This window comes from Mesocricetus auratus, unplaced genomic scaffold (genome assembly GCF_017639785.1).
Source record: "Mesocricetus auratus isolate SY011 unplaced genomic scaffold, BCM_Maur_2.0 Super-Scaffold_100025, whole genome shotgun sequence".
Classification (NCBI taxonomy): domain Eukaryota; kingdom Metazoa; phylum Chordata; class Mammalia; order Rodentia; family Cricetidae; genus Mesocricetus; species Mesocricetus auratus.
Window position 1 is genome coordinate 25,485,562 of NW_024429206.1, and position 26,402 is coordinate 25,511,963.

At 49.4% G+C, this 26,402-nt stretch overlaps 1 protein-coding gene and 1 long non-coding RNA gene across 7 annotated transcripts in view; both read right to left on the bottom strand.

The window, feature by feature from the left end:
- Hip1 (huntingtin interacting protein 1) overlaps positions 1-26,402 on the bottom strand; it is a 118,402-nt gene that overhangs the window by 82,557 nt on the left and 9,443 nt on the right. For 2 of the 6 annotated variants that reach the window (XM_040731223.1, XM_040731221.1), the window contains exon 1: positions 9,580-10,076. The exons of 2 other annotated variants lie outside the window; for them this stretch is intronic. In XM_040731223.1, the coding sequence (XP_040587157.1) occupies positions 9,580-9,801 (222 nt within the window). In that variant the 5' untranslated portion in view covers positions 9,802-10,076. Of the gene's footprint in view, positions 1-9,579; positions 10,079-26,402 lie in introns of those variants that run through there. 2 more of the 6 variants (XM_040731222.1, XM_040731227.1) reach the window with 2 other exon arrangements.
- On the bottom strand, positions 10,174-16,166 carry LOC121133945. The gene is made up of 3 exons (XR_005870954.1): positions 14,960-16,166; positions 14,531-14,687; positions 10,174-13,633 (listed from the first exon to the last, which is right to left on the bottom strand). It is a non-coding gene; the product is annotated as an uncharacterized LOC121133945 (long non-coding RNA).

The following is a 26,402-nucleotide window of genomic DNA, read 5'->3' on the forward strand; positions in this document are numbered from 1 at the left end:
TACCTGAAAATTTCCATCCCTTAGCCACACTCTATGTACCTATAAGTGGAGATCTCTAAGCCCTTTGTCCCTTGAAGATCTCTTTCTCCCCTTTATAATGCCACTCAAACATAGATGGCCAAGGCCTTTCCTGACAGTTTCCAAGTGGCTGAGGTATTGGGAAAGGATCCACATTTCCTCTCCAGAAGAGCTCTTTGATAGTGACCTCACAGAGAAGAACAGAGATCAGTTCTTCAGATGGCCCTTAACCCTGTCAGGTTCTGGGATGCAAACAGTGGGACCTTAAGTCTTCTCGTGCAGGATGTAGTGTCCAGCAGTGGTGAGGGGACAAACTGAATTCACAGAGACAGCTGAGAGCCACTCAAACAGATCCCTGCGTCAGCAACCAGCTTGCAAGTCTCTGCCAGGACCCAGTCGGCTGGAGCTCCTGGGCCTTGCCTGCTCATCAACCTGGGCGGGTTCCTCCATGCAGGCAGTGGTTTTGAAGCTCCTTGGTTGCCCAGCCCAGAGGCAGTGAACTGCATCCTCTAAGAGGCCAAGAGTTTTTCTAGGGCTCTTCCCTAAGAAGCCAAGTCCAGGATCCTATCACTGTCCATTTAGCTCATCTGTTACAGGGTCTGAGGAGTTATCCCAGGCTGGCCTAGGACCGGGGATCCTCCTGCCTGAGACTCACGAATGCTAGGCTGAGGTAGAGATGTGTGGGCAAGTGTGGACCAAGAGGACAAGGGTCCAGCTCTGAGATGCCTGTGGCGAGAGTCCCAGCATCGCATCCTTGCCCCGTGGAGGCTGGCAGCCAAGATAATTCCACACTATCACAGCTTTACAAGAAGGCAGCCCAGCCCAGCTGTCCGACAGCAGTAATTTACAAGCCCTGGGGGAGAGGAAACAGGAAGGAAGACAAGCCCCCTCCCTACATTGATCCTGGGCTATTTTTAGCTTCCTGTTCATCCCGTGCTTCTTTTTAAAGAGTCGCGGCACCGACTTCACGCAGAAGCCACCTAGCGGGATGCAGCTGTTCACGTTGGTGGCCCTGGGGGGGGGGCGTACGAGCACAGGCCTGCATGAAGAGGAGGAAGGGAACATGGTGTAGGGGTGCATGGCTGTCATTCCAGCACTCGAGGGGCTGAGGCAGGGGGATAGCTGAGTTTGAATCCCGCCTGGGCTACACACTAAGACCTTGTAGCGAAAAGGACAGTCTGGTGTGGTGGTGCATGCCTGTAATCCCAACACCTGAGAGGCTAGAGCTTTAAAGATCAAGAGTTCAAGATCATCCTCACCTACATAGCCAGTTGGGGGCTAGCCTGGGCTATTTGATAGCCTGTCTTAAAGAAAGGAAGAGGAGAGAAAGGAGAAGAGGGAATGGAGGAAGGGAAGGGCGGGAAGGGAAGAGGAGGGGAGGGGGAGGGAGAAAGGACAGCAGCGTCTTAAGTTCCCACATGCAGGAAACGCATCCTACAATTCTGAGGCCCAAGAGCCCTCTAACCCAGAAGCCCCGTGAGAGGTGGCTCAGTGGTTAGCACAGGCTACTCTCCCAGAGGACCTGGGTTTATTCCTTAGCACCCAGATAGTGGCTCACAACCATCTGTAACTTCAGTTCCCAGGGACCTGATGCCCTCTTCTGGCTTCTTTGGGCACCGGGCATGTATGTACACGGACATACATGCAGGTTATATGCTCATACACATTAAAAACAAACAAACCCACAAAAAACCAGCCCTACTCTAGAAGCCCCGAGTGCACGCGCCGCCTCTCCTTTTCACCTTGTAGTAGTCGCTCAGTTAACTCCCGAGCACCAACGTTTCATTCCGAGTGGCCTTCCAACAATCCCATCTCCAAAGCAGGGCTAACAGCGGGGGTCACCCCTGCCTCTGGGGTTGTCTTGAGACAGGGCTAGGCTTTCATAGGCAGCTAATATATATATATAGTTGTTTTTGTTTTTCGAGACAGGGTTTCTCTGTGGCTTTGGAGCTTATTCTGGCACTCGCTCTGTAGACCAGGCTGGCTTCGAACTCACAGAGATCCACCTGCCTCTGCCTACCGAGTGCTGGGATTAGAAGCAGGTGCCACCACCACCCAGTTACAATTTTACTTATCTTACATATATATGAGTTTTTTGCCTGTATGTCTGTATGCCATGTTTATGTTTCGTGCCCTCAGAGGTCACAAGAGGACGTCAGATCCCCGGAGACTGGAGTGACAGGTGGTTGTGAGCCACCACATGGGTGCTGGGAATGGAACCTGGGTTCTCTGGAAGAGCCATCTCTCCAGCTCTGTTTGTTTGTGTGAGACAGGGTGTCACTTTGTAGCCTTGGCTGGCCTGGAACTCCCTGTGTACACCAGACTGGTCTCAGACTCAAGAGAGACCCACCTACCAGGGAGCCGCCACGCCCTGCAATAACGGGTTTCACTATGGCGTTTCCTTGTCTGTAGAATGCATGTGGATCATATTCACCCCATCCCTCTCGTCCCGGGCACACTGATCCTTCCTCTTCTCGACCAATCTCTTGTCTATCACCTCCATGTCTTTTTTCTTTCCTCTTGGTGACCAGTGATTTTAACTCAGGGTGCTTACAGAAGCGTGAGTGAAAAATTATCTTAGGAGCAGGGGCACCTTACCTGTGGTTACACCACAGAAGAAAATAGCTCTCCTTCCCTTAGGCTCAATTAATTGCCCCAGTATTTTTTTTATTCCATTTTATTTATTTAGGGTACTAAGGATAGCATCAAGAGCCTTTCAATGGCTACGCAAGACAACAGTCACATCCCAGCCCCTCACTGGAGGATTCTTTTCTATTTCTGCCCTCAAACAGGACAGTTTTATGAATGGGATACTGGTTGCTTAAAGGAGATCCCGTGGTATCACAGGCTTGCAAATGATGTTTGCTCCAAATACTGAGGGCATTGAGAGAAGGGATAGGAGGGTATGGGATCCGGCGGGGTGGGTACAGAGTGGGGCAGGAAGGGTAAGGAATGGGGCTGAAGGAGACGATAGGGTAGGCTGTTGGGGGAGGGAAAGGTTAGGGTTCCAGGCTGTGGTAGGGTGTGGGGGTCTCTGCAAACACCCAGAGTCAATCTGCCTGAGGCAAGAAGGAAGTCTGGTTTAATACAACTCAGTAGCTGCTGTTGATTTCAACTTCTAGAGCCTGACATATTTTAATACATTAAGGGACAGACAGCCCTGCAGTAAGGAGGTGTTACTCATGCCCTGAAGGACAAGAAGTCAGGGAACTACGAGGGAGGGAAAATCACTGGACCACTGATGGAGGAGACGGGCGGAGAACCACAGGAAGTTCCTTAGGAGATGGAAAATCCCAGAGAAGGCCGAGGGCCATCTAAAGATGGGAAGATTTACAAGTGGGGAGTGGGGAGGAACTAGGAGTGGACACTGGTGGGGGGGGGATGACAGAGAGGGCACTGAAGAGAGAACGGGCTTGGGGGAGAGGCTGGTGAAGAGAGGATGGGGTTATAATGTCACGGAGCCACGAATTATAACAGGAACCCACAAGTTGTTCTTGCTTGGGACTGAAGGGATGGGCTCGGTCGGTGGAGTGTGTTTTGAAGGCAGGAGGACCTAAGGTCAGCGCTCCAGCACACATATAAAAGCTGCACACGTCTGAACTCCACAGCAGGGTGGGTGGAGCGCATTAGCTGGCAGCCCCTCTCTCTACTCCCCATTCCAGTATACCCTGACTGATTATCTTCTCTCTGCTTCTCGCCACTCATGCACCTAATTCATGTTCTAGACAGGTGGCTGACCAGTCCTTGGAGGCTCCAGGAGTGGCAGGGACATTGGCCCTAAAGTTCCAGTTCTGCACATCAGAAATGGAGAGGAGGCCCACACTCCAGGAAGGGTCTCCTCTTTCCAGTGTCTACTGAGAGGCAGGAGAAGGGATGAAGGAAGGTCCAAGAGAAAAGGGCAAGAAGCCAAGGTGGGAGAAATTCTTCGATAGCATCCTACTTCCTTTTCCTGTTGCTGTGATGAAATACTATGGCAAAAGCAACTTAAGGGAGAACGGGTTTCTGCTAATTTACAGCTCAGGTCACAGTCCCTGGTGCAGAGCAGTCTCAAGGTGGCAGGGCTTGAAGCAGCTGGCCACATCACGTCCACACTCGGGAAGCAGAGAGCGACGGATGCACGCTGCTGCTCAACCCCTTTTCTCTACCTACACAATCAAGGATGCAGGCAGGGAATGGCGCCGCCCGGAGTGGGCACATCTTCCCATCAAACTATGCTACATCCAGAGGCCCATGTACCAGTTGAGTCTAGGTTCTATCAACTCCACAATGCTACTCATCACTGGTAGTAAGGAGTGGATGGATGATGAGAGGTAGGCTCTGCTGTCACAGGTCAGTGGTTCTCAACCTTCCCTCTAACTGTGGTAGTGTGGTGACCCCCCAACTGTAAGACTATTTTCGTTGCTACTTCAAAACTGTATGTTGTGGGATCTGTGATCATGGTTCCAGAGAAATGAAGATGAAACACATGTCCCTTGTGTGTCTACTGGCATCCAGTGACGTCTATCATGTAAAGATGAAAACAAGATGGGTCTAAGTTACTGGTAAGGTTCACTCTTCATTACATAGTTGGGAGTTTGAGAACAGAGGTTGTTTTACTCTTTACTGGTCCTGCTCTTGCATGGTATTTAGTTAGTTAGATTTTTAGAGACAAGGTTTCTCTATGTAGTCCTAGATATCCTGAGACTCACTCTGTAGACCAGGCTGGCCTAAAACTCAGAGATCCACCTGCCTCTGCCTCCCAAGTGCTGGGGTTAAAGGCATGCGCCACTGCCACTGTCCAGCTGAATGGTAGGTTTTTAAAATAGATTTCTTATTTAGAGTGTGTGTGTGTGTGTGTGTGTGTGTGTGTTATGTATTTGTGTGCCATAGCACTCAAGTGAAGAGGACAAGTCTGTGGAGTTGGCACTCTCCTTCCAACATGATGACAGGTGGCTGTACCTGAGCCATCGCCCCATATGGTGGACTATTATTATTGTTGTTGTTATTACCATTGTTAGAAGAAGAAGAAGAAGAAGACAGGGTCTACATAGTGATTTCCAAGATAGTCCAGGGCTACAGAGTGAGACTCTGTCTCAAAAAAAAAAAAAAAAAAAAAAAGGAAGGAAGGATAGTTGGAAGATACAGACCCCATTGACTGGTAGGAGAGAGGGGTCACAGGGGCAGTGAGATGGCTCAGAGGGCAAGAGTGTTTGCCCTCTAAGTCTGGGGGCCCGCGTTTTATGCCTGGAACCCACAAACGATGGAAGGAGAGACCCAACACTCTCTAAGTTGTCCTCTGACCTCTACACCCAAGCTGTGGTACAGATGTACCCCCACCCCACGCACACATATAGCGATGGGGAAAATGGGCAGGGGAAAGAAAAAAAAAAAGGCCAGCAGAGGTTTGTTAGGGTCAGGAAAAAAAGCCATAAAAGGGTTAACTAATTCCCAGAGGCACAGGGGGAACAGGGCGCTGCACTCTGGCCTCAAGGCCCAATTAACCTTCACCATTATGCTATTCCCAGCAGCACAAAACCTTGCAAGAGGTGAGGAGGCAGAATAGGAACCCATTTATAGAGTGTGGGGACAATCTCATAAAATGGTATAAATATATGCGTCTGTGCATATGCATAAGTGCGTAGCTATTTATAGGCAGGGTATTTATAGGCAGACACTGGAAAGAAAGGCTTTAAACTGGTAACTGTGGCAAGTTTTGAAACTGTTTTTAAAATAGCTTTTCTAAAATTAATATGATTAATGGGGAATGTTATTTAAGTAGGCACAGGAATGGGCAAGTATCAAAGGCAGGCTATAAAATAGACTTTCAGGAAACAATGATGCCTTGCCAACCTACTCCGAGGGCTGGGACAAATCCAAAGTTTTTCACTCAATTCACAGATAGTGATGGGAGGAACATGAGATCTCCAAGACCTGGGTTCGGTCCAGTTTAAACCCCTCCAGCTCCCTGCATAAACCCCAGTAGAAAAACAATACAATTCGGGCCATCCAGATGGCTCAGCAAGGAAGGGTGCTTGCTGCCAAGCCTGAGGACCTGGGTTCAATCTCCCGCACCCACATGGTGGACAGAGATTCCTGCAAGTTGTCCTCTGACCTCTACATAAGCACTGTGGTATATATGTAACGTACATATGTATACATTATATATAAATATATATATACATAAAAATATATATATAGCTGAGCGTTGGGGGCACAAGCCTTTAATCCCAGCACTCGGGAAGCAGAGGCAGGCAGATGTCTGTGAGTTTGAGGCCAGCCTGGTCTACAGAGCGAGTTCCAGGACAGCCTCCAAAATACAGGGAAACCCTATCTCGAAAAACCAAAAAAAAAGTATATATATATATATGTATATTTATTTATATATATGTGTGTGTATGTATGTATACACATATATGCTTTTTTAAGGAAAGGAAGCAACAAAATTCACATTGCAAAATTGTCAAACCAGTAAGATCACAAATGCAAAACTGTAAAATTCATCTAGACTGCACTGAGCCTGTCTTACACCTGGTAAATGTCTTGGCATTGACCCAAGTCACAATTTAAATTATGGTTGCAAAATACAATGCCAATTCTAGACTATTCAGTCACTTTGATTTCATAAGATTCCAAATCCCAAATTGGCTATTTAAAGTATTTCAAATAGCCAATCTGGGGTCAGAGAGTGGCAGGCACACTCTCCACTTTTTTTTTTTTTTTTTTTTTGGTTTTTCGAGACAGTGTTTCTCCATGTAGCCCTGGCTGTTCTGGAACTCACTCTGTAGACCAGGCTGTCCTGGAACTCACTCTGTAGACCAGGCTGTCCTGGAACTCAACTTCTCTGCACAGCTCATGCTTTCTGTTGAAAACCAAGCTCTGCCTCTGGGAGGTTCTTCACACTTCAGCTGCTATTCACTTAATGGCTTTCCCAGTAATGAGGCAAAACCTGGGCTCCAGGGCATGTGTAGCTACTTAAGTCTTTGCTCCATTAACCTACCCATCAGCTAATGGTTAGACTGGGATTTCCCAAATCGTCTAGAACTAGAAACACCCTACTCTTTGCAGAGGAGCTCTGCAAGTGTGGTGGGCAGAAACCTTCAGTATGCTGCTGGCCCTGTGCTGTTTGCAGAGTCTCAGCCGAAACTTCAGACCTTCTCAGACTTTCCTGGGCAAGCACACACACACACACACACACACACACACACACACACACACACACACACACACACCAGAAAGACACACTCCCATGATTGCACACCAGAATTACATGTGCCTAGAGTGTGCACATGCACACACATATCCCTTTCCCTTTGAATTCCAAGACATGTCTCAGAGTTTGTTTTTTGTTTTTTTTTTTTGTTTTTTGTTTTTTGGTTTTTTTTGGTTTTTTCGAGACAGGGTTTCTCTGTGTAGTTTTGGAGGCTGTCCTGGCACTCGCTCTGTAGACCAGGCTGGCCTCGAACTCACAGAGATCCGCCTGCCTCTGCCTCCCGAGTGCTGGGATTAAAGGCGTGCGCCACCAAGGCCCGGCTTGTTTTTTGTTTTTTTTTTTGAGACAGGGTCTTGCTGTGTAACTCTGGCTTTCCTGCAGCTTGCTAATGTAAACCAGAAGGGCCTCAAACGCAAAAGATCCACCTGCTTCTGCCAGAATCAAAGATATGTGCACCTGGCATGTGTCAGAGCTTACCCCTGCTAGACATGGTTCTCACACAAAGAAACACTGTTTCAAAACAAAAACAAAACAAGGGGAGCAGTATCAAGTAGTCATGGATGACCTTGAACTTGTGATCCTACCTCCTCCTGAGTGCTGGAGTCACAGGCTTGTGACCACACCTGGTTATGTGGTACTGGGAAGAAAATCCTGGGCTTTACACACGCTAGCCAGATACTCTACCAACAGAACTAGCCATATTCTAATCAAAGTATTACCATCAACTCTTAATACCCTGGGACTGTAGAGATAGCTCAGGGGTTAAGAGTGGTATTGCTTTGGCAGAGAACACTAGTTTGGTCCCTACACCCTTATCAGGTAGCTCACAACTGTTGGTTACTCCAGCTCCAGGGATCCAACTCCCTCTTCTGGTCTCCCTGGATACTGGCACTCATGTGCACATACACAGAGAAACACAGACACATAATTTAAAATAAAACAAAATCTAAAAACAAACCGAATTTAACATCCTGCCTCATTTGATAGATCTGAGCTATCTGCCCCCCCCACTGACTCCTTGATGTTACATCACATCATATTTTTGTTGTTGTGTCCTTTTGTAGCCCTACTCATGATCCTCCTACCACAGGACCCCAAGTGCTGGGATTACAGGTGTGTGCCACCGCATCTGGCTGTGACCATGACCCTGAGTGTGTTACTCATCATAATAATAGTAATAATATCCAAATGGATTTCTTTGAACTCTCTTGCCCACATCTCTTTTCCTTTTAAAAGCATATCGTATGTTTATTTATGTTTATGTATATCTGTCTGCACCACATGCATGCAGTACCTTACGAAGCCAGAAGAGGGCATAGGATCCTTTCAAACTGGAGTTACAGTTTGAGTTGTTAGGTGGGCACAGGAAGCCAACAAGGGTCCTCTGTAGCTGTAGCAAGCACTCTTAACCACTGAGACGTCTCTCCAGCCCCCTCTTCTTTATCCTGCTGGGCGGGAGGCTGGTCTAGTTTTCCTAAACACAAAGCTCATCTTTCCAGGCTCTCCACACACCTTTAAAATCTCTGGATATTAGGGTGCAGCCTTTAATCCCAGCACTTGGAAGGCATAGGCAGGTGGATCTCTGTGACTTTGAGGCAGCCTGGTCTACACAGAGTGCTAGGCCAAGCCTACATAGTGAGACCCAGTCAGTCAGTCAGTCAGTCAGTCAGTCAGTCAGTCAGTCAGTCAATCATCCCTGGGTGCATGCAGTCTGGCCCTGCCTGTCTCCTTTGGAGCCCATTTTCCTACGGCTCCCTCTCCTCCCCATGCTCGATTCCTTAGCTCTCACCGTGCCCAGCACAGGGCTCTGCTTCTGCCTCTGAGCCTCTGCAGGGGATGTCTGCCAGGCAAAGTTGGCTGTCTTTGCACTGGGCTGTGAAAATGCTGATACCTGGGTTTATTTCCCTCAGTGAGAAGGAGTCCTCATATCCTGGACACAAGACACATAGACACAGACACACACAAAGACATATACACAGAGACACAGACATACACACACACTGTCAAGCCACACACACACACAGACACACACTGAGACAGACAAACACACACACACACACACACACACACACACACACACACACACACACTGTCAAGGTCCCATAGTGTCCCCTCCACACTTCCACAGGGCCACTCTAATTGTTCCTGAATCCCTCTCCACTAAACAGTGAGCAATGACGGGGCTTGCTCTCAGTTTCTGAACCCACAACACAAGTGCCCCGTGGCTTGCACAACCTAGGAAAGGAAGCTGCCTCTCTGGAGCCATGCAGGCAAAGCGAAGCTCACTGTAGAGAGAAACGGAGACCCTGCTTGTCTTGGACAGTCAGAGAGCTCTTGGTTCCCAGAAAGTACCCAGGGCAAGCACACTCTACCTGGGGTTCTGCATCTGTACCCAGGACAAGCACACACTCCACCTGGGGTTCTGCATCTGTGGCCTGAGAACTGGAAGGGCCCCAGGTTCGGCCTCTGCAGGGTTGAGTCCCTGGATGGTGACAAAGACAGCCAAATGTAGGACAGACCAGCTTGCAGATGCCCCCTGGGTGAGGATACCCAGAACCCAGCCCCCACCTGTCGGGCTTCATGCAAACAGACATCGACCCTGCTGTCCTAGGTTTGGCCTTGTTCCCCAACAACAGCTGCCTCCTCAGAGGCCTCAGTCCTCACCCGGAGACAGCTGCATCAAGCCCTCGAGTGGACAAGAATTCATCACCATGCGGCCCGCCTCCAGCTCCCGTCTCAACAGCCATCTCCCCCAGATCACAGGCGTGTCCTGGGACTGGAACACAGTGCCCTCAGAGCGGCCCCACAGCAGCTGACTCAGGTCACAAGCACAGGTGCTGCCTGCCAACCAGCCCACTGGGCTCTCTTCAAGGCCCCTTGGGCCTGAGGTCCCCTGGCTTAATTCCCCATGTAACCATAACTGCCCCCCACCCCCCATCTCCCCGCCCCACCCCCGTTCCTTGTACATGGCCTGCGGATGACTTCAGCAGGATGATGGGGAAATGGACCTGAAAGACAAATTCCTAAAGAGTGAAGATGCAGACAGCGTCACACATGTACCTCGCTGTAAAAGTAGTATCGATACTGCACACACACACACACACACACACACACACACACACACACACACACACAATCACACGTGTATTTATGCACACATAGAAATTGCCGTGTATATCTACCTATATAGGCATACATAACACAAATGCAATTTTGGACGGTCTTGGCTTCTGGGGCAGTCAGTTTCCATGTCAGTGACTACCTCTGTGAGTCTACAAAGAAACCACAAGAATAAAGCTGAGGGTTGCTACCGAAACACACACTTGAAGTCAGGTGTGTGTGACAGCTCCTGACCTGACACTCCAGCACTGGAAGGCTAAAAACGGAGAGTGGCTGTGAGTCTGAGGCCACCTTTGAGTACACGGTGACTTCCAGGCCTGGCTGGCTTAGATTACTAAATGTCACTAAATGGCGCCCTTGCAAAATGATTAATGATCAGCTTTTTAGTCTGGTTGTTTTTTTTTTCAAGACGGGGTTTCTCTGTGAAGCCCTGGCCGTCTTGTAACTCACTCTGTAGACCAGGCTGGCCTCAAAGTCACAGAGATCCACCTGCCTATGCCTTCCGAGTGCTGGAATTAAAGGCTGCACCCTGATGCCCAGAGATTTTAAAGGTGTGTGGAGAGCCTGGAAAATAAGAAGGAGTCTTACGAAGAAGAAGAGGAGGAGAAGAAGAGGAGGAAGGAGAGAGAAAGAAAGGTGGCTGAGAAAGCACCTTCCCTGAGGGCCTCTGCCTCAGCGCCTGCCTCGAAGTTCTTGCCTTGAGTTCCTGTCTTAGATTCCTCAGTGGAGAACTGTGACCTGTAAGAAAAGCAAAAACAAAAACTTCCTTCTTCCCCTGAGCTGTTTCTGGCCAAGGCTTTATTACATCAAGGGAGAGCAAACCAAGACAGAAGTTGGTAGGAGAACGGGTGCTGCTGTGGAGAACAGGGCCGTGTTGTTGTTGCTGTTTCTAAAGGGATGGAGAAGATTTTGGAAATCTGCAAGAAAAAGAAGTGGTTGCCTGCGGTCAGCAGAGCCCAATGGGCCATTCTGGCAGGGACTTGGAAGACAGTGGGGATGACAGCCATGTGGACTGTGGAGAAACCGCTCAAGAGGCCGTGCAGGGGAGCAACACTGGCAACCAGGCCAGAGCCCATTCCTCTGACACTAACAGACTCTGGCTGCCTCTGCCTGGGTCCTAAGCGCTTGCCTGAGGCTAAACGTCAAAGCAATGAACTAGTTGGCACATGGCTTTAATGCCAATACTTGAAAAGCAGAAGCAGGTGGCTCTCCAGTGAGTTCAAGGCCAGCCAGGGCTATACAGTGAGATGCTGTCTCAAAAACAGTAATGGACTAATTTCTTTGGCAGAGAAAATTTCAAGACACTGTGACATCGAGTCTGTGGTGTGAGTAGCACTAATGATTCTTGTTTTGTTTTCTGAGACAGGGATTCTCTGTGTTGCCCTGGCTGTTCCACAACTCACTCTGTAGACCAGGCTAGCCTCAAACTCACAGAGATCCGCCTGCCTCTGCCTCCAGAGTGCTGGGATTAAAGGTGTGCACCACCACTGCCCTGCTTATTAAAGATTCTTGTTCGAGTCTACAATGGCAATGAGCAGGCAGGGAAGGAAGAAACACAAAGTGTTCAGTTTGGAGGAAATGGGCTCTAGGGAGCTTAAAGTCCCAGGTGTGTGCTGACACAGGGGCCATCATTGTTACGGAGAAGGGTGACGGTCAGGAGGTCTGCTCCGTACTGGAGTTAATACAGGCTGTTGTGAGCTGCCGTGTGGGTGTTGGGAACCTAACCTCAGACGTCAGTGGACAGCAGTCAGTGCTCTTAGCCACTGAGCCGCCTCTCCAGCCACAGGGAGATGATTTCTTCCCAGAGTCTCTGAACCCAGCCTTCCACCCCAGTCCCAGGTCACCAGGCTTGGGTGGCTCTGTCTGCTCTATCTGCAGAGCCATCTCCTGGTCCTCAGAGACTCACGCAGCCTCAGACTGGAGCACCAAGGATGACCTTGAACTCCCGACCCTTCTGCTTCCTCTCCCCGAGTGTTGGGATGACAGGCACGTGCCCCCACTTCCCATTCTCTTCTCTAGTCGTTTTCGGGAGACAAGCTAAGAGCTCCTCCTACCCCCCTTAGCGTCCTGGCAGCTTGATGAGACTCTGAATTCTTTCCACGGCCCTCACTGGTTCATTTTCGGATGTGCTCGAGCTCTGGGGATACTATTTCGGTTTCTCTAGTTTTCCCCTGAACTCCCCGATAGAGTGCTGCCATCAGCAAAGTGCTGGGGAAACAGAGGTGGAGAGACAGTTGAGACAGCATGCTGCTCTCGCAGAGGACCAGAGTTCATGTTTATGTGAGTGCAAGCGTGTGTGTGTGTGTGTGTGTGTGTGTGTGTGTGTGTGTGTACCAGAGGCCAGCCATAGCTGTCATTCCTTAGGTGACATCTACCTTGCTTTTTGGAACAGGGTCTCTTACTGGGACCTGTGATTTGCTGACTCTCTTAGGCTGGCTGACTCCGGGAATCCACCTGTGTCTGCCTCCCCAGTGCTGGGATTATGCGTTTGAGCCACCACGCCTGTTTTGTTTTGATTTTTATTTTATTCTGAGATGGGAGGTCTCACTATGTAGTCCTAGCTGGCCTAGGAACTTTCTATGTGGACCAAGGTTCAGCCTCACACAGGCAGCCTCTACGCCTCCTAAGTTCGAGGATTAAAGGTGTGGGCCACCATGCCCAGGTGTTGTCTGTTTCAGCGTGGGCTCTGGGAATCAAACTCGGGCCCTCTAATTCAGCCACTCCCTGAGCTCACTGTTTTGGGACAAGAATCTCACTATGTAGAGCAGGCTGGCCTGGAACTTGCAACCCTCCAGCCCCAGCCTCCTCAGTGCAGGGATTAGATGTATGTGCTCCCACCAGGAAGGATCAGTTTGTGCTCTCACATGACTCCAGCCCTGCGTCCCTTCCGATGCAATGCGCTCCCAATATGCACCTCCTTGGGCCCCCACTCTGTGTTCAGCATCTACTCACGTCTTTCCGGAACCTGTTGATGTATCTTACGGGTGAAGACCCCTTTTCTTCATTCTCATTGCAGGTCTTTATCATTCGAATTTATTTATTTACTTTAATTTACTTATCAATCCGTGGCGCGGGCATGCATGCATGCTACCGTACTCATGCGGAGGTCACAGGACCGCTCTGTGGGGTCAGTCCTTCCACCGTGTAGGCTCCAGGGATAGAACTTAGGTCGCCAGGCTTATGCAGCAAGCCCCTTTTCCTGCTGAGCCCTCTCGCCGGCCCCTTTCTCATCTCTTTGTTAATATATGTAAGATGAGTCATGGAGGAGGTGTGTGTATGGCCAGTGCACTTCAGCTTCCCGAAACCCTATTACATCAAAAGACGGGACATAGATGCCAGGGCTGGGGATGTAGCCCAGTGGTACAGCGCTTGCTCAGCATTTGAGAAGCCCCAAGTCCAATCCCCAGGACCTCCAAAAAAACAAATGTGGAAATATGGTCCCTCCAGCACTCTGGGAAGATGAAGCAGGAAGACTGAGTTCCAGGCCAGCCTGGGCTGCACAATCTCTCTCTCTCTCTCTTGTCTCTCTCTCTCTCACATACACAAACACACACACACACACAGACACACACACCTCAAGAACTACAGGCAACTAAGGGCTACTGGGAGAAGAATTAGTCTCTCCCAGGTATGAGCCCCTTATTAGTTGTCCAGTGCAGGAGGTCAGTCTTGAAACCATTTACACACAAGCCACAAATATGGACTCAGCTCTGTGTGTGTGTGTGTGTGTGTGAGAGAGAGAGAGAGAGACAGAGACAGAGAGACAGAGAGACAGAGAGAGAGAGAGAGAGAGAGAGAGAGAGAGAGAGAGAGAGAGAGATCAAGTTCCATCGATTTGTTTATTTTCATGCCATAAATGTGTTCTGGGGGTTGGAGCCGGCAATCAGGAGGTCCAAGTTAGCTTCAGCTACATAACAAGTTCAAGGCTAAGCTGAGCTACATGAGACCCGTGTGTGTGTGTGTGTGTGTGTGTGTGTGTGTGTGTGTAGTTGGTTCTTTTCCTCCATTCTGTGGGGCTGAAGAGAGAACTCAGGCTGCTAGGCTCTTGAGTTCTGGGATCACAGTTGTGTAGCACCACACCGAGCTCTGCCCACTCTGGTACACTTTCAAGACGGCTGATGCCTTCATCCATATCTGCATCTTCATCTTTATCTGTATTCTACTGACCTTACACACCTAGTCCCCATCACTTGTAACCCTTACCTTGACCTTGCTTGTCAAGTCTCAGACTTTTCCCAATGTCTCCGGGTTTCACTGGACTCCGTGATTCAATGCACAAAAGGTCAGGGTCAGATGGGCGGGTGAGGACTAGGGTGAGGGACAGAGCTGAGTTCTCCATATAAAGACATGTAAGTAAGTTCTAATTTAAAAACAAATTTAAAACAAAATCAAAACACTGCGTGGGCCAAACAAAACAAACCCACAAAAGATTCCAGCCTTGGGGACGCCAGTCTGGGACTTTTGCGGTGGCATGGGCTGTTTCCCCTAGCTTCCCCTTGGCTCCATCCTGGTCCTCCAAAGCCCCCCTCCAACCCCGCCTGCCCCTGCTACTGGCTCCCTCTGGCTTCTCTAACTGAAAGACACTCTACAACCCTAAGTAGCTCACAAGTCGCTGGAGGTGATTAATCCCACCTTCTCTCTGAGTTCTGGAAGCAACTGGAACTCCACAATCAAGTCTGATTCATCCTTGACTCCTGGCGCCGGGCTCTGCAGGCATAGCTGGCTAACTGGTGAACGCTGGGGAGGGCACGCTGACATTCCAAAGAACTCACTCATTCCAACCCCAGAGGACCTCAGTAGAATAAACAAAGACGATGAAAAGATGACAGGTCCCCTCCCTCAAGGGACCAGACAGAGCTTCCGTGAGAGGAACCTCTCATTGCACACCTGGTACAGCAAGCCCTGGAAAAAAACCGTTATGTGCTGGCTGACTGACATGGAGATGAGTATTCAGGCACCAAGAACACTGTCATAGAGGAGAGACAACAGCAAAACCAGCGAGAACTCCTGGGACTACACCTGGCAAAGAGAACCCGAGAATCTCTCACTGGGGATATGAACACTCCAGCCCTAAAGAAAGACAATTGCTGCCTGTCCCAGGGAAGAACACTGACATTTCAGATTGGTTTGCAGTGCTGGGGATGAAACCAAGGGCATCATCTGTGCTGGGCAAGTGCTGTGCTGTTGAGTCACACCCCAGCTCCTCACTGGGGGATTCTAGGCAGGTGCTCTACCACTGAGCCACACCCCAGCCCCTCACTGGGGATTCTAGGCAGGTGCTCTACCACTGAGCCACACCCCAGCCCCTCACTGGGGGATTCTAGGCAGGGGCTCTACTATGCCATCTTGCCACCTCAGCATGGGTTTTTGCTGTTGTTATGATGTCTGGGTGTTTTCTTGAATAGTTTTCTTAAAAACATCAACTATCATCATTAATTATTTTGGAGCCAAGCATGCTTATAATCCTAGTACTCAGGAGGCTGAGGCAGGAGGATCACTGTGAATGTGAGGTAGCCTGGGTGACAACAATGAGTCTCAGGCCAATGTATGTTAAGACTATGAGAACTTGCCTCTAAAAGAATACAGAAGATAAAAAACAGTTCCTGTTTGCAGGCTGTGATGGTGTATCTGGTCAACTTGATAAGCTCTAGAATTATCTAAGAAACAAACCTCTCAGCACATTTGTGAGGAAGTCTTTAGGGTTAAGTGAAGTGAGAAGATACACCTAAATGTGGACAGCACCATCCACTTGGCTTAGGCTGGGGTCCTGGACTGAATTAAAAGGAGGAAGTGAGCTGGGCACCAGCATCCGTCTCTCTCTGCTTCCTGACTGTGGAGGCCACGTGACCAGCCGCCTCCTGCTCCTGCCACCACGCTGTCCCCACCGTGATGGACTGTACCCTCAAACTGTGAGCCAGAACAGACCCTCCCTCCCTCCCTCCCTCCCTCCCTCCCTCTCTAGCTCTTTTTTTAAAAACAGGGTCTCTCTATTATGTAACCCTGGATTGCTGAAACTCACTGTGCAGACCAGGCTGGCCTGGAATTCACAGAGATCCGCCTGCCTCTGTCTCCTGAGTGCTGGGATTAAAGGTGTGCGCCACCGAATCTGGCAAACCCTTCCTTCCTTTCTTTTTTTTAATTTTTGTATTTTAATTTTAAATAGCTTGTTTTAAACCCCTTCCTTAAGGAGACGCTTTTGCAGGCATTGTGCCATAGCAGTGACAAGAGTGACGCATGTCTGTCTCTTGATTGCTAAGGAGGAAAAGACGGTGAAGTATAAGCCACAAACACGAAGGCGAGGATGCTCACCACGCCAGGAGCACCGAGCACAGAAGAAGCACTTGTTTTCATTCCCCCAAAGAGACATAAATCCAGCCCCAAAGACGTGTAACCCACACCCCAATAGTCCTGTTTTTAGTTTAGGAAAAAAACCACTTGAGATACAAAAACATTAGTCCAAAAGGGTCGGGCTCTCTTAGGTCACTCTGTCCACCCAGCAGCCCAAGATGGAGCCTGGAGGAGAAGGGGGGGCTGGGAGGAGGCCCCCGGATACCATGCATGAGTGGAATTTCAGGGCTGACATCTCTCTCTGAGGCATGAGCTGTTTGTTCCCTGCTTTCTATTCTTGGCAGCTTGCTTTACCCAGAAAGATTCCAGGGCCCCCATCCCTCATCACTTGCTGCTTGTCAACCAGTGCTTGAGAGTGGGGGGGGGGGAGAGGCTGCAGGGGGAGGAGGGGAGAGAGGGGCTGCAGGGGGGAGGAGGGGAGAGAGGCTGGCAAAGGGCTTGTTCAAGGCTGGCTCCCCCATGTGGTGCCTGTGAGTCCTGAGGCTGCCGGGGGCATCTCCTAAAGTACAGCTCCCCTGAGTGTGACAGGAAGGATGCCTGTGTCGTGTTCCAGGACAGGAGGGAATTCTGTTGCTTTGGGACTTTTGTTTTGTTTACGATGGAATAACCTATATAGCCCAGACTGGCCTTGAACTTGTGATTCTCCCGCATCCATCAGGCTTCAGGAGTTCTGGGATGACAGGCGTGCGCACACACCCATGCCTAGCTCTTAGGGTATTTTTAAACAGAGCCAAGTAGGAGTGATCAAGAGATGACTGCCTGGAAACAGAAATCTAAACTTCAAGCCCCAGGCTGGCGACAGGCCTGTGAGAAGCACCTGGGACTTCAGTAATTAAAACTCTGACACCTGGCCCTGGCTCTGCTCCCAATAAAACCTGGTAGACTCCGCTCTCCTCACAGGGGGTTGGAGAGTTGTCTTTCTCCTTCTCCCCTGTGCAGACTAACACAAACAGCACCGCTCTTTAAATATCGGTGCAGGGAGGCTATATTTAGAGGCTATTTGGTCCTCAAAATAAGCCCAATTTCCTGTGGCAAGGAGTTCTCAGCGGCAGGAGAGAGGCCAGGACTCCGGGCCCTGGCAGGCAGGAGCGGCGCCCAAACAAGGGTGAATGACTTCTCCCGGATAGGTGACTGCCGTCCAAGACCTTGGAGAAAGGAACAAAGCTCTCTGAACATTTTCACAGTCACGCCGGAGAACGGCTTGCTGCAGAGTGGCCACATGGGTGAGATGCCGTGTGGCACACAGCCCTCTAGCAGGTGGGAAGGATGTGCAGTTACTCATTCATTCATTCATTCACTGGGTCATTCAGCCAACCGTGCATTTCTTCACTATTCACTCGCTCGATTACTCATTCTCACAATCACTCACCCATGCAATCACTCATTTACACACTAACCATTCATCATTCATTCATTCATCCAAGCACTCATTAATTCATTCACTTATTCACTCACTCATTTGGCGGGGGTTGTCCTTTTGTATGTTTCTCTTATTGGTTGATGAATAAAACACTCTGGCTAATAGAGGCAGGGAGATATAGGCAGGACTAGGAGATGAGGAGAATTCTGGGAGAGGCAGAGGCAGTCGCCATGTAGACTACAAAGGAGTAAGAGGTCTGCACCCCCACGTGGAAATACTTAGATTAACAGAAATGGGTTAATAATTAAGACAGAGCTAGCCATTGACCAACAGCTTCATAATTAATATATGTCTCTGTGTCCATTTGGGGCTGAAGCGGTGGGACCCAGCCGGCCAGAGAACTCTCCTTACACTCACTCATTTACTCAACTGCATATCTGGCCACTAGTCACTTACTCAGTCACTCCATCACTGATTCAGTCGTTCATTCATTCGTTCACTGGCTCTCAGCTCTCACCTAGTCAATCACTTCGTCCTTGACAAAACCTAATAGAGCTCTATGTCACAAGGCAGACAAGACAGACATCCCGTGGGAGCCCTGGGAGAGGCAGGAGGTGAAGGGAACCTGGGGTAGGGGGCACTTCTCCTGAAGACACGAGGGAAGGCGTCAGCACCTGGGGACAGGGGACAACAGCCAGCATGGGCTTCAGTCCATTCAGTGAGCCCACATGTCAGCATAACATTTTATACTACCGTGAAGAGCTGATAAGAAACAAAACTGTAAGCTAGACATGGTAATGCTCGCTTGTAATCCCGGTACTCGGGAACCTGAGGCAGGAGACTCTGTGAGTTTGAGCCAACCCAGACTATGCAATGAAACTCTGTCGTCTCAAGAAGAAAGAAGGTAAGAGCAGAACGAGGGTCTGGGACGCAGCTCCACCGGCAGAGCTCACAGAGCCCTGAATTGGACCCTCAGCATCACATGATGAGGGTGTGGTGGTATCCAACTGTAAACCCAGCAATCTGAAGCGGAGGCTGGAGGGTCAGGAACATCCTGAGCTAGTGAGTGACACTGCTGAAGACAGGAGGAAGGACGGAGAGGAGGACAAAGGTGCCACCCTGTCTGCTGCCTCTGATCATGTGGGTCTCTGCTGTCCTGGGGGCAAAGATGCTGTTGTGGCAAGGGACCACGTGTCCACTCAGCCCTTGCTGAGGATTTGGTGAGCATCACGCCATTCAGTTCTGTCTGCTGAACGTTTCGGTTTGAGATCCCTTTAGAAGGGATGCTGGAATATCTCAGGGTTCTGCACACCCCTTCCCAGCTCTCCTCACCCATTAACCAACATCTTCTGTAACCCACCTGCCTTTCAAACTGTGAGCTGCACTACTGACCGCGTCTGATGCTGCCATCTGTCCACCGCTGTGCTCTTTCTGTTCCCGGATGCAAACCGGGGTAGCGCCATATATCAGTGAACTCCCACCCAATAGTTCTTCAGGCTCTCCCCATCCTTCAGGACCTCAGCACATCTGAAGAGTCCTGGTCAGGAGTGTGTGTGTGTGTGTGTGTGTGTGTGAGAGAGAGAGTGTGTGTGTGTGTATAATCTGTATGTCTATGTGTGTATGTGGGGGTGTTTGTATGTATGTGTGTAGTGTGATGTATGTGTGTACGGTATATGTGTGTACGGTGTATGTGTGTGGGGTATGTGTTTGTATATGTGTGATGTGTGTATATGATGTCTGTGTGGTATGTGTATGGTATACATGTGTGTGGTGTATCTATGTATTGTGGTGTGTGTGTGTGATGTGAGTGTGGTGTACGTATTTATGCATGTGTGGTGCATGTATGGTGTGTGTGGTGTGTATGTATGATGTGTGTGGTATGTGTGTATATGATGTGTATGTGGTATGTATGATATATGTGTGGTGTGTATGACATATATGTGGTGTGTGTATGATGTGTGTGGTGTGTATGATGTGTGTGTGTGGTGTGTATGATGTTTGTGTGTGGTGTTTATGATGTGTGTGTGGTGTGTATGATGTGTGTGTGTGTTGGGTGTGTGTGGTGTGTGTGTATGATGTGTGTGTGATGTGTGTGTCTATATATGTAAGCTTGAGGGCAACTTTCAGAGTGTTGCTACTCTCTTTCCTCCGTATGGGTTCCAGGGATCAAACTCAGGTGGTCAAACTCTGGCTTCCCACGTCTTGAGTCAGTGCTCTACAAGAGCATGCTTCCTCTGTAGTTAAGCCGGGAACTCCAGAGCATTGCAGATCTCCAGCACCAGCCGAGTAAGAGTAAGTGCAGGGCACAACAGGACATGCCGGGGCTCTCTCTCTTGGACCACATCTGCTTCCTGTCCTCAAGCTGGCTTCCTTCTCTGCCGACATTCCGTCCCACTTCTACAATGACACTGGGCTTGCCCACCCACTTTTTAAAGATAGTGCAGCTTCACTGAAGGACCTTTTCCCTCTTTAAATGTTAATTAGATCTGTGATCCTCCAGCCTGGAGTTATATCAAAGAACCTGATGGCCTGGCAGAAAAAAATGTTCTGAACTGACTGTTGAATTGTCCTTTCAGGATAAACTTCTGGGAATGGGTGCCAAGGGTGGAATTCCAGTGTCTGATCTATGGCCACAATAAGCACACATCAAATAACACGGGTCCCCTGGGGTCCAGCAGGGTGGTTTGTCAGTGAAGTCAGGTCTGGGAGCGTGGCATACCCATTAGCTTTGTGTACACACACACACACACACACACACACACACACACACGCACGCACGCACGCACGCACGCACGCACGCTGCTTTAAAATTACATTTGTGTATTTGGGTGGGGGCACATGTGGCAGCCAGAAGACAACATGTGGCAGTCAGAGAACAACATGTGGCAGTCAGTTCTGTCCCTTCTACCATGCAGGTCCCAGGGACTGAATGCACACCATCGTGCTGGCCCAGCCTTGTTCATTTTCTGTCACTAACAAATGGCTACAAACTCAGAAGCATTATTTAGTTTCCTTCCTTCCTTCCTTTTTACAGTCTTTGCACTAATCTATGGTAAACAAATAAACATGATTGGGCAGTTTTAATCCCAGCACTTGGGAGACAGAGACAGGCAGATCTCTGTGGATTCAAGACCAGCCTGGTCTACAAGGTGAGTTCTAGGACAGCCACGGCTACACAAAGAAACCCTGTCTTGAAAAATTAAGATTAAAAAGAAACAAACAACAAGAAGAACAAAACAAGCTCAGGAAAGGTTCTTTGTAGATGGATGGTTACACTGAACTCACTGGGAAAACAGTCACTATTCGTACTTTTCCTTTTTCTTTCTTCGTGAGTGTGTGTGCATGTATGTGTGCTTCTATGTTTGTGTGTGTATGTGTATGTATTGTACATGTGAGGAAAACACTCTATCTCTGAGCCATGCCCTCAGCCCCTCACTGGAGGATTCTAAGCAAATGTTCCACAGCTGAACCACACCCCTAGTCCTCACTTTGAGAATCTAGGCAGGTGCTGTACCACTGAGCCACACCCCAGCCCCTCATTGGGGGATTCTAGGCAGGGGCTCTACCACTGAGCCATACTCCAGCCCCTCACTGGGGGATTCTAGGCAGGTGCTCTACCTCTGAGCCACACCCCAGCCCCTCACTGGGGGATTCTAGGCAGGTGCCCAAGCCTCTTCCTGGAGGATTCTAAGCAAGTGCTCTATCATCGAGCTCCTCATCAGGTGATTCATCAAGACCTCTGCCACTAAGTCAGAACCTCAGCCCCTCACTGGGAGATTCTAGGCCAAGGCTCTACCAATAAGCCACGCCCGGAGGCCTCCTTTACTTTTTGTTTTGAGAAAGTGCAAATGGCTCAATATGCACACTTCACTGGGTACTGTCTCAGTGACAACAAGAATATGGCCTAGGACCAGGCAAGGTGACTCAGAGGCAAAAGTGCCTGTCACGAAAACCTGACAAGCAGAGTTCAATCCTCAGGACCCACAGTGGAGGGAGAGAACCAAGCCCTGGTCCTCAGACCTCCATGTGTACCATGGCATACACAAGGCCATACCCCCACACATGTGCCATAACAGATAAAGAGGAAGAGGAATGCGGCCCCAGTTAAGACACACCCAAAGAAAACCAAAAGTATACGCACTCGATTTCAGCAGACATGGCTGCAGGGCTGGGCAGCAGCTCATGCACAAAGCGGGACACCGAAGAAATGTACACGGCGTGGGCCGGCAAGATGGCTCAGAGGGTCAAGGGGCTTGCTGCCAAGCCTGATGACCAGAGTTTGATTTGGGGTCCCCACAGTGAGAGGGGAGAACTGACTCCTGAAAGTTGTTTCCCGAAGTCTATACAAGCACGTGACATTCACTGTTGAGAGTGTGTATTGTAGCCTTGCGGTGGTACACGCCTTTAATTCCAGCACCTGGGAGGCAGAGACAGGAGGATCTCTGAGTTCAAGGCCAGCCTGGTCTACAGAGTGAGTTCCAGGTCAGCCAGAGTCACACAGAGAAACCCAGTCTCAATTTTAAAAAAAAAAGTGTACTGTTCTTACAGAGGACCAGTGTTCAGTTCTGAGCAACTTCATCTAGTAACTCACAACTGCCTACAATCCCAGCTCTCCAGGAAATCTGCCCTCTTCTGGACTCCTTGGGCACCTGCATTCATATGTGCACATGCACACACGCGCACACACACACACTTAAAAACTAAACATAAAACTTTAAAAATAAAGGCTGAAGAGATTGCTTAGTGGTTAAGAACACAGGCTGCTCTTCCAGAGGACCCGAGTTCAACTCCCTGCACTCACATGGCAGCTCACAGCTATCTATAATGCCTATTCCAGGGAATCCAGCATCCTCACACAGACATACATGAAGGCAAAACACCAATGTACATGAAATAAAAAGAAATTATTGAAAAACTTTAAAAATGAGTAAATAAGCCTGGCATTGGTGGCACATGCCTTTAATCCCAGCACTTGGGAGGCAGAAGCAGGAGGATCTCTGTGAGTTCGAGGTCAGCCTGGTCTATAGAGCGAGTTCCAGGACAGCCTCCAAAACAATACAGAGAAACCCTGTCTGGAAAAAAAATGAGTAAATAAATAAGGGTAAAAATAAAAAGGAACGATCCATGATGAGTTTATCTGGAAGGTGCTATGAGCCAAAAACTTAAAACACCCTGTAACAAGATCACTGTGTGTGCACATTCCTGGGTGACATCTCCCAGATGCTCCCAGCAACTCATCCTTAGCTCATCCCAGGTCATCTGTGACCCGTGCTCCTCTCTGGAACATGAGCTGTGCCTGAGACCCATGCTGAATGAATACCTCCCCAGGTCGTGAAGGGTCTTTAGAACAGCGGTTCTCAACCTGTGGGTCACGACCCCTGGGGCCCAATGACCCTTTTGCAGGGATCATCTAAGACCATTGGAAAACCCAGATATTTGCATTATGATTCACAACAGTAGCAATATTACAGTTATGAAGTGGCAATGGAAGTAATTTTACGGTGGTGGTGGGGTCACCACAGCAGGGTTAGGAAGGCTGAGGAGCCCCACTCGAGACACGCGTGTGTCCCCTGTGAAAACTCCAGCACCCCATCTGTCTGCAACTCAGACAGTGGCCTTGGGTGTGAGAGCCCTCTCTAAGTGCCCCCACCACGCTGAAACACACAGCTCACTGCGTCCACAGAGGGCAGACAGAAGACACAAATGAGCAGAAGCCAAGGACCACATGCGAAGTGTGGGTTAACGATGGCCTCCGCTTCCTGGCTACCTACCAGCTACTGCAGGACGGGGAAGCTGCAGGCAGGTACGTGACTCATAGGACGCCAGCTCTCTGTTCCCAGACGCCTTTGAGAATGTTTTTTTTGGGGGGCGGGGGGAGGCTGGGTTTGAGAAGGAACCTAAAGCCGGTGTGGACAGACAAGAGGCAAGTCCCTGCACACAGCTTCTTGGAAGAGTTCTTTTCAGTTGGTTTTCTTTGTGATCTTTTGCACATTGAGGTATCAACATAAACACAGCTGTGTGTGGTGGTGCACACCTGTAATCCCAGCACTTGAGAGTCAGGTGAAGAAAGAGCTACCTACGTTCCAGGTCTCCTGGGTTACACAGTGTATCTGAGGGCAGCCTGGGCTAAAAGAGAACTCAAGGGCAGGGTTCAGAAGACAGCTCAAGGAGTAAAGTGCTTGTCTTGCCAGCATGAGGACTCAAACCCAGCCCTCAAATCCATGCTAAGAGAGCCGAGAGGTGGCACATGCTTGGAATCCCAGCGCCGGGGAGGGTTCTTGTAGGGGTTCAATGACCTATTCCGAAGCCCCCTCTTGAAAAACAAGGTGGGGAGGGGCAGGCAAGATGGCTCAGTAGGTAAAGATTCTTGCTGCCAAACCTGGAGATCTAAGTTCAGTCCCTGGAGGCTACATGGGGGCAGGAGCAAACCGAGTCCCATAAGTTTTCCTCTGCCTCTTCAAGCTTGCTGTGGTGTGTACACACGCGTGTACATGCATGACATACACAATAAATAAATGTAATCAACAAGGCAGATGGTGCCTGAGGAAGAACTCTCCATGCATCATACCCATGTACACAGGAGCACATGCATGCATGATGTAGTCAGTGGTTAAGAGAACAGACTGCTCTTTTTGTTTTGTTTTGTTTTTTGTTTTTCGAGACAGGGTTTCTCTGTGGCTTTGGAGGCTGTCCTGGAACTCTCTTGGTAGTCCAGGCTGGTCTCGAACTCACAGAGATCCGCCTGCCTCTGCCTCCCGAGTGCTGGGATTAAAGGCGTGTGCCACCAACGCCTGGCCAGACTGCTCTTTCAGAGAACCTGGGTTCAGTTCCCAGCACCCACACTGGTCATCTCACAACTGTCTGTAACTGCAGCCCTGGATGACACAGCGTTCTGGACTCTTTGGACATCTGTGTTCTCTCTCTCTCTCTCTCTCTCTCTCTCTCTCTCTCTCTCTCTCTCTCTCTCTGTCTCTCACAGATACACACACACACACACACACACACATGAAATAAAAGGTAAAGAGAGTTCAGGAACACCTTGCGTCACACCGGGAGACCCTCTCTCAAAACACAGAAAGAAATACAGAATGATACAGACACAGAAGACATCATGGAATAGTAAGTAAACTTGGCTAACGTAGGCTGCTGGCTGGAGTTACCACTCGCTAATCTGCCCCACAGGGCACCTTTCACTCAATTGTGATTACTTCCTGTTTTTCTCAAGTTTTACCATCTGAGCAATGGGCTCTGGGTACTGATTTCATTTAGCCTGGAACCCCAGTAATTAGGAGGCAGAGGACCGAGGACTACAAGTTTGAGGCTAGTCTCAGTGCTTTCCCGGTGCTCTGACCAAATGGCTTAAGGGAAGAAGTTTACAGCCCACCAGGGATTTAAGAAGCTCACTCTGGCTCAGAGCCCACCAGGGATTTAAGTGGTGAGAGAACTTAAACCCACACTCACCAAGAGCATACGTGATGAGCACACACGCTGGTGTCTCATCTGTCTCCATCTGACAGCCAAGCATCCTCTGCTGAGGGAATGGTCCTGCCCAGAGTGATCATGGATCTTCCCACACCAACTAATATAATCAAGGCATTCTCAGAGGCTGGCCATAGTCTAGACTCTCACAGGCATGCTAGAAGTCCCTCTTCCAGGTCAGTCTAGAGGCTGTCACGATGACAGTTAACACCATGGTTTCCAGATGATACTTATGTCCTAGGAGGGTTTATACGTGTCTTCCCCCACCCCCAGGAAGAATTTAGAACATCCAAGTATGTCAGTTGGAAAAGACTAGGGAAGTCAAATCTGTGTACCCCCCCCTTTTTTTAAAAACCAGCCGCAGACAAGACTTCAGTTTTAAAAGGGGATTTTAGAAGGGGTTTGGGGGGAGGCACAGTGAGATGCGTCAGTGAAAGGGAATTGCTGTCACACCAAAGGTGATGGCTGCCACACCGAATGACCTGAGTTAGACCCTAGGACCTATGTGGTGGGAGGTAGGAACACATGTCACATGTATGTACACACTAGAATGCATGAATTATTTTTTTTTTGCAAAAAGTAAAGACAGGCACGGTGCTGACACTGTAACCCCCACACTCAAGGAGGTGGAAACAGGAGCATCACCAAGGCGTTCTTAGCTACATGGAAAAGTTGGAGGCCAACCTGGGCAGCTTGTAATGTTGCTGTCTCAGGCAAATTAAAATTAAGGACATCTGTGATGAGACTTGTGCCATGCTTGAAGCTTCCCTGTGCATTCTCAGGCGATTCACTCAACCTCTCTGAGCCTCAGTGTCTGTACTGGGAAAATGACCACAGCCATGGGTGATGAGACCCACCTTCAGCTAGGGGCCAAACCAGGTTCTCTGT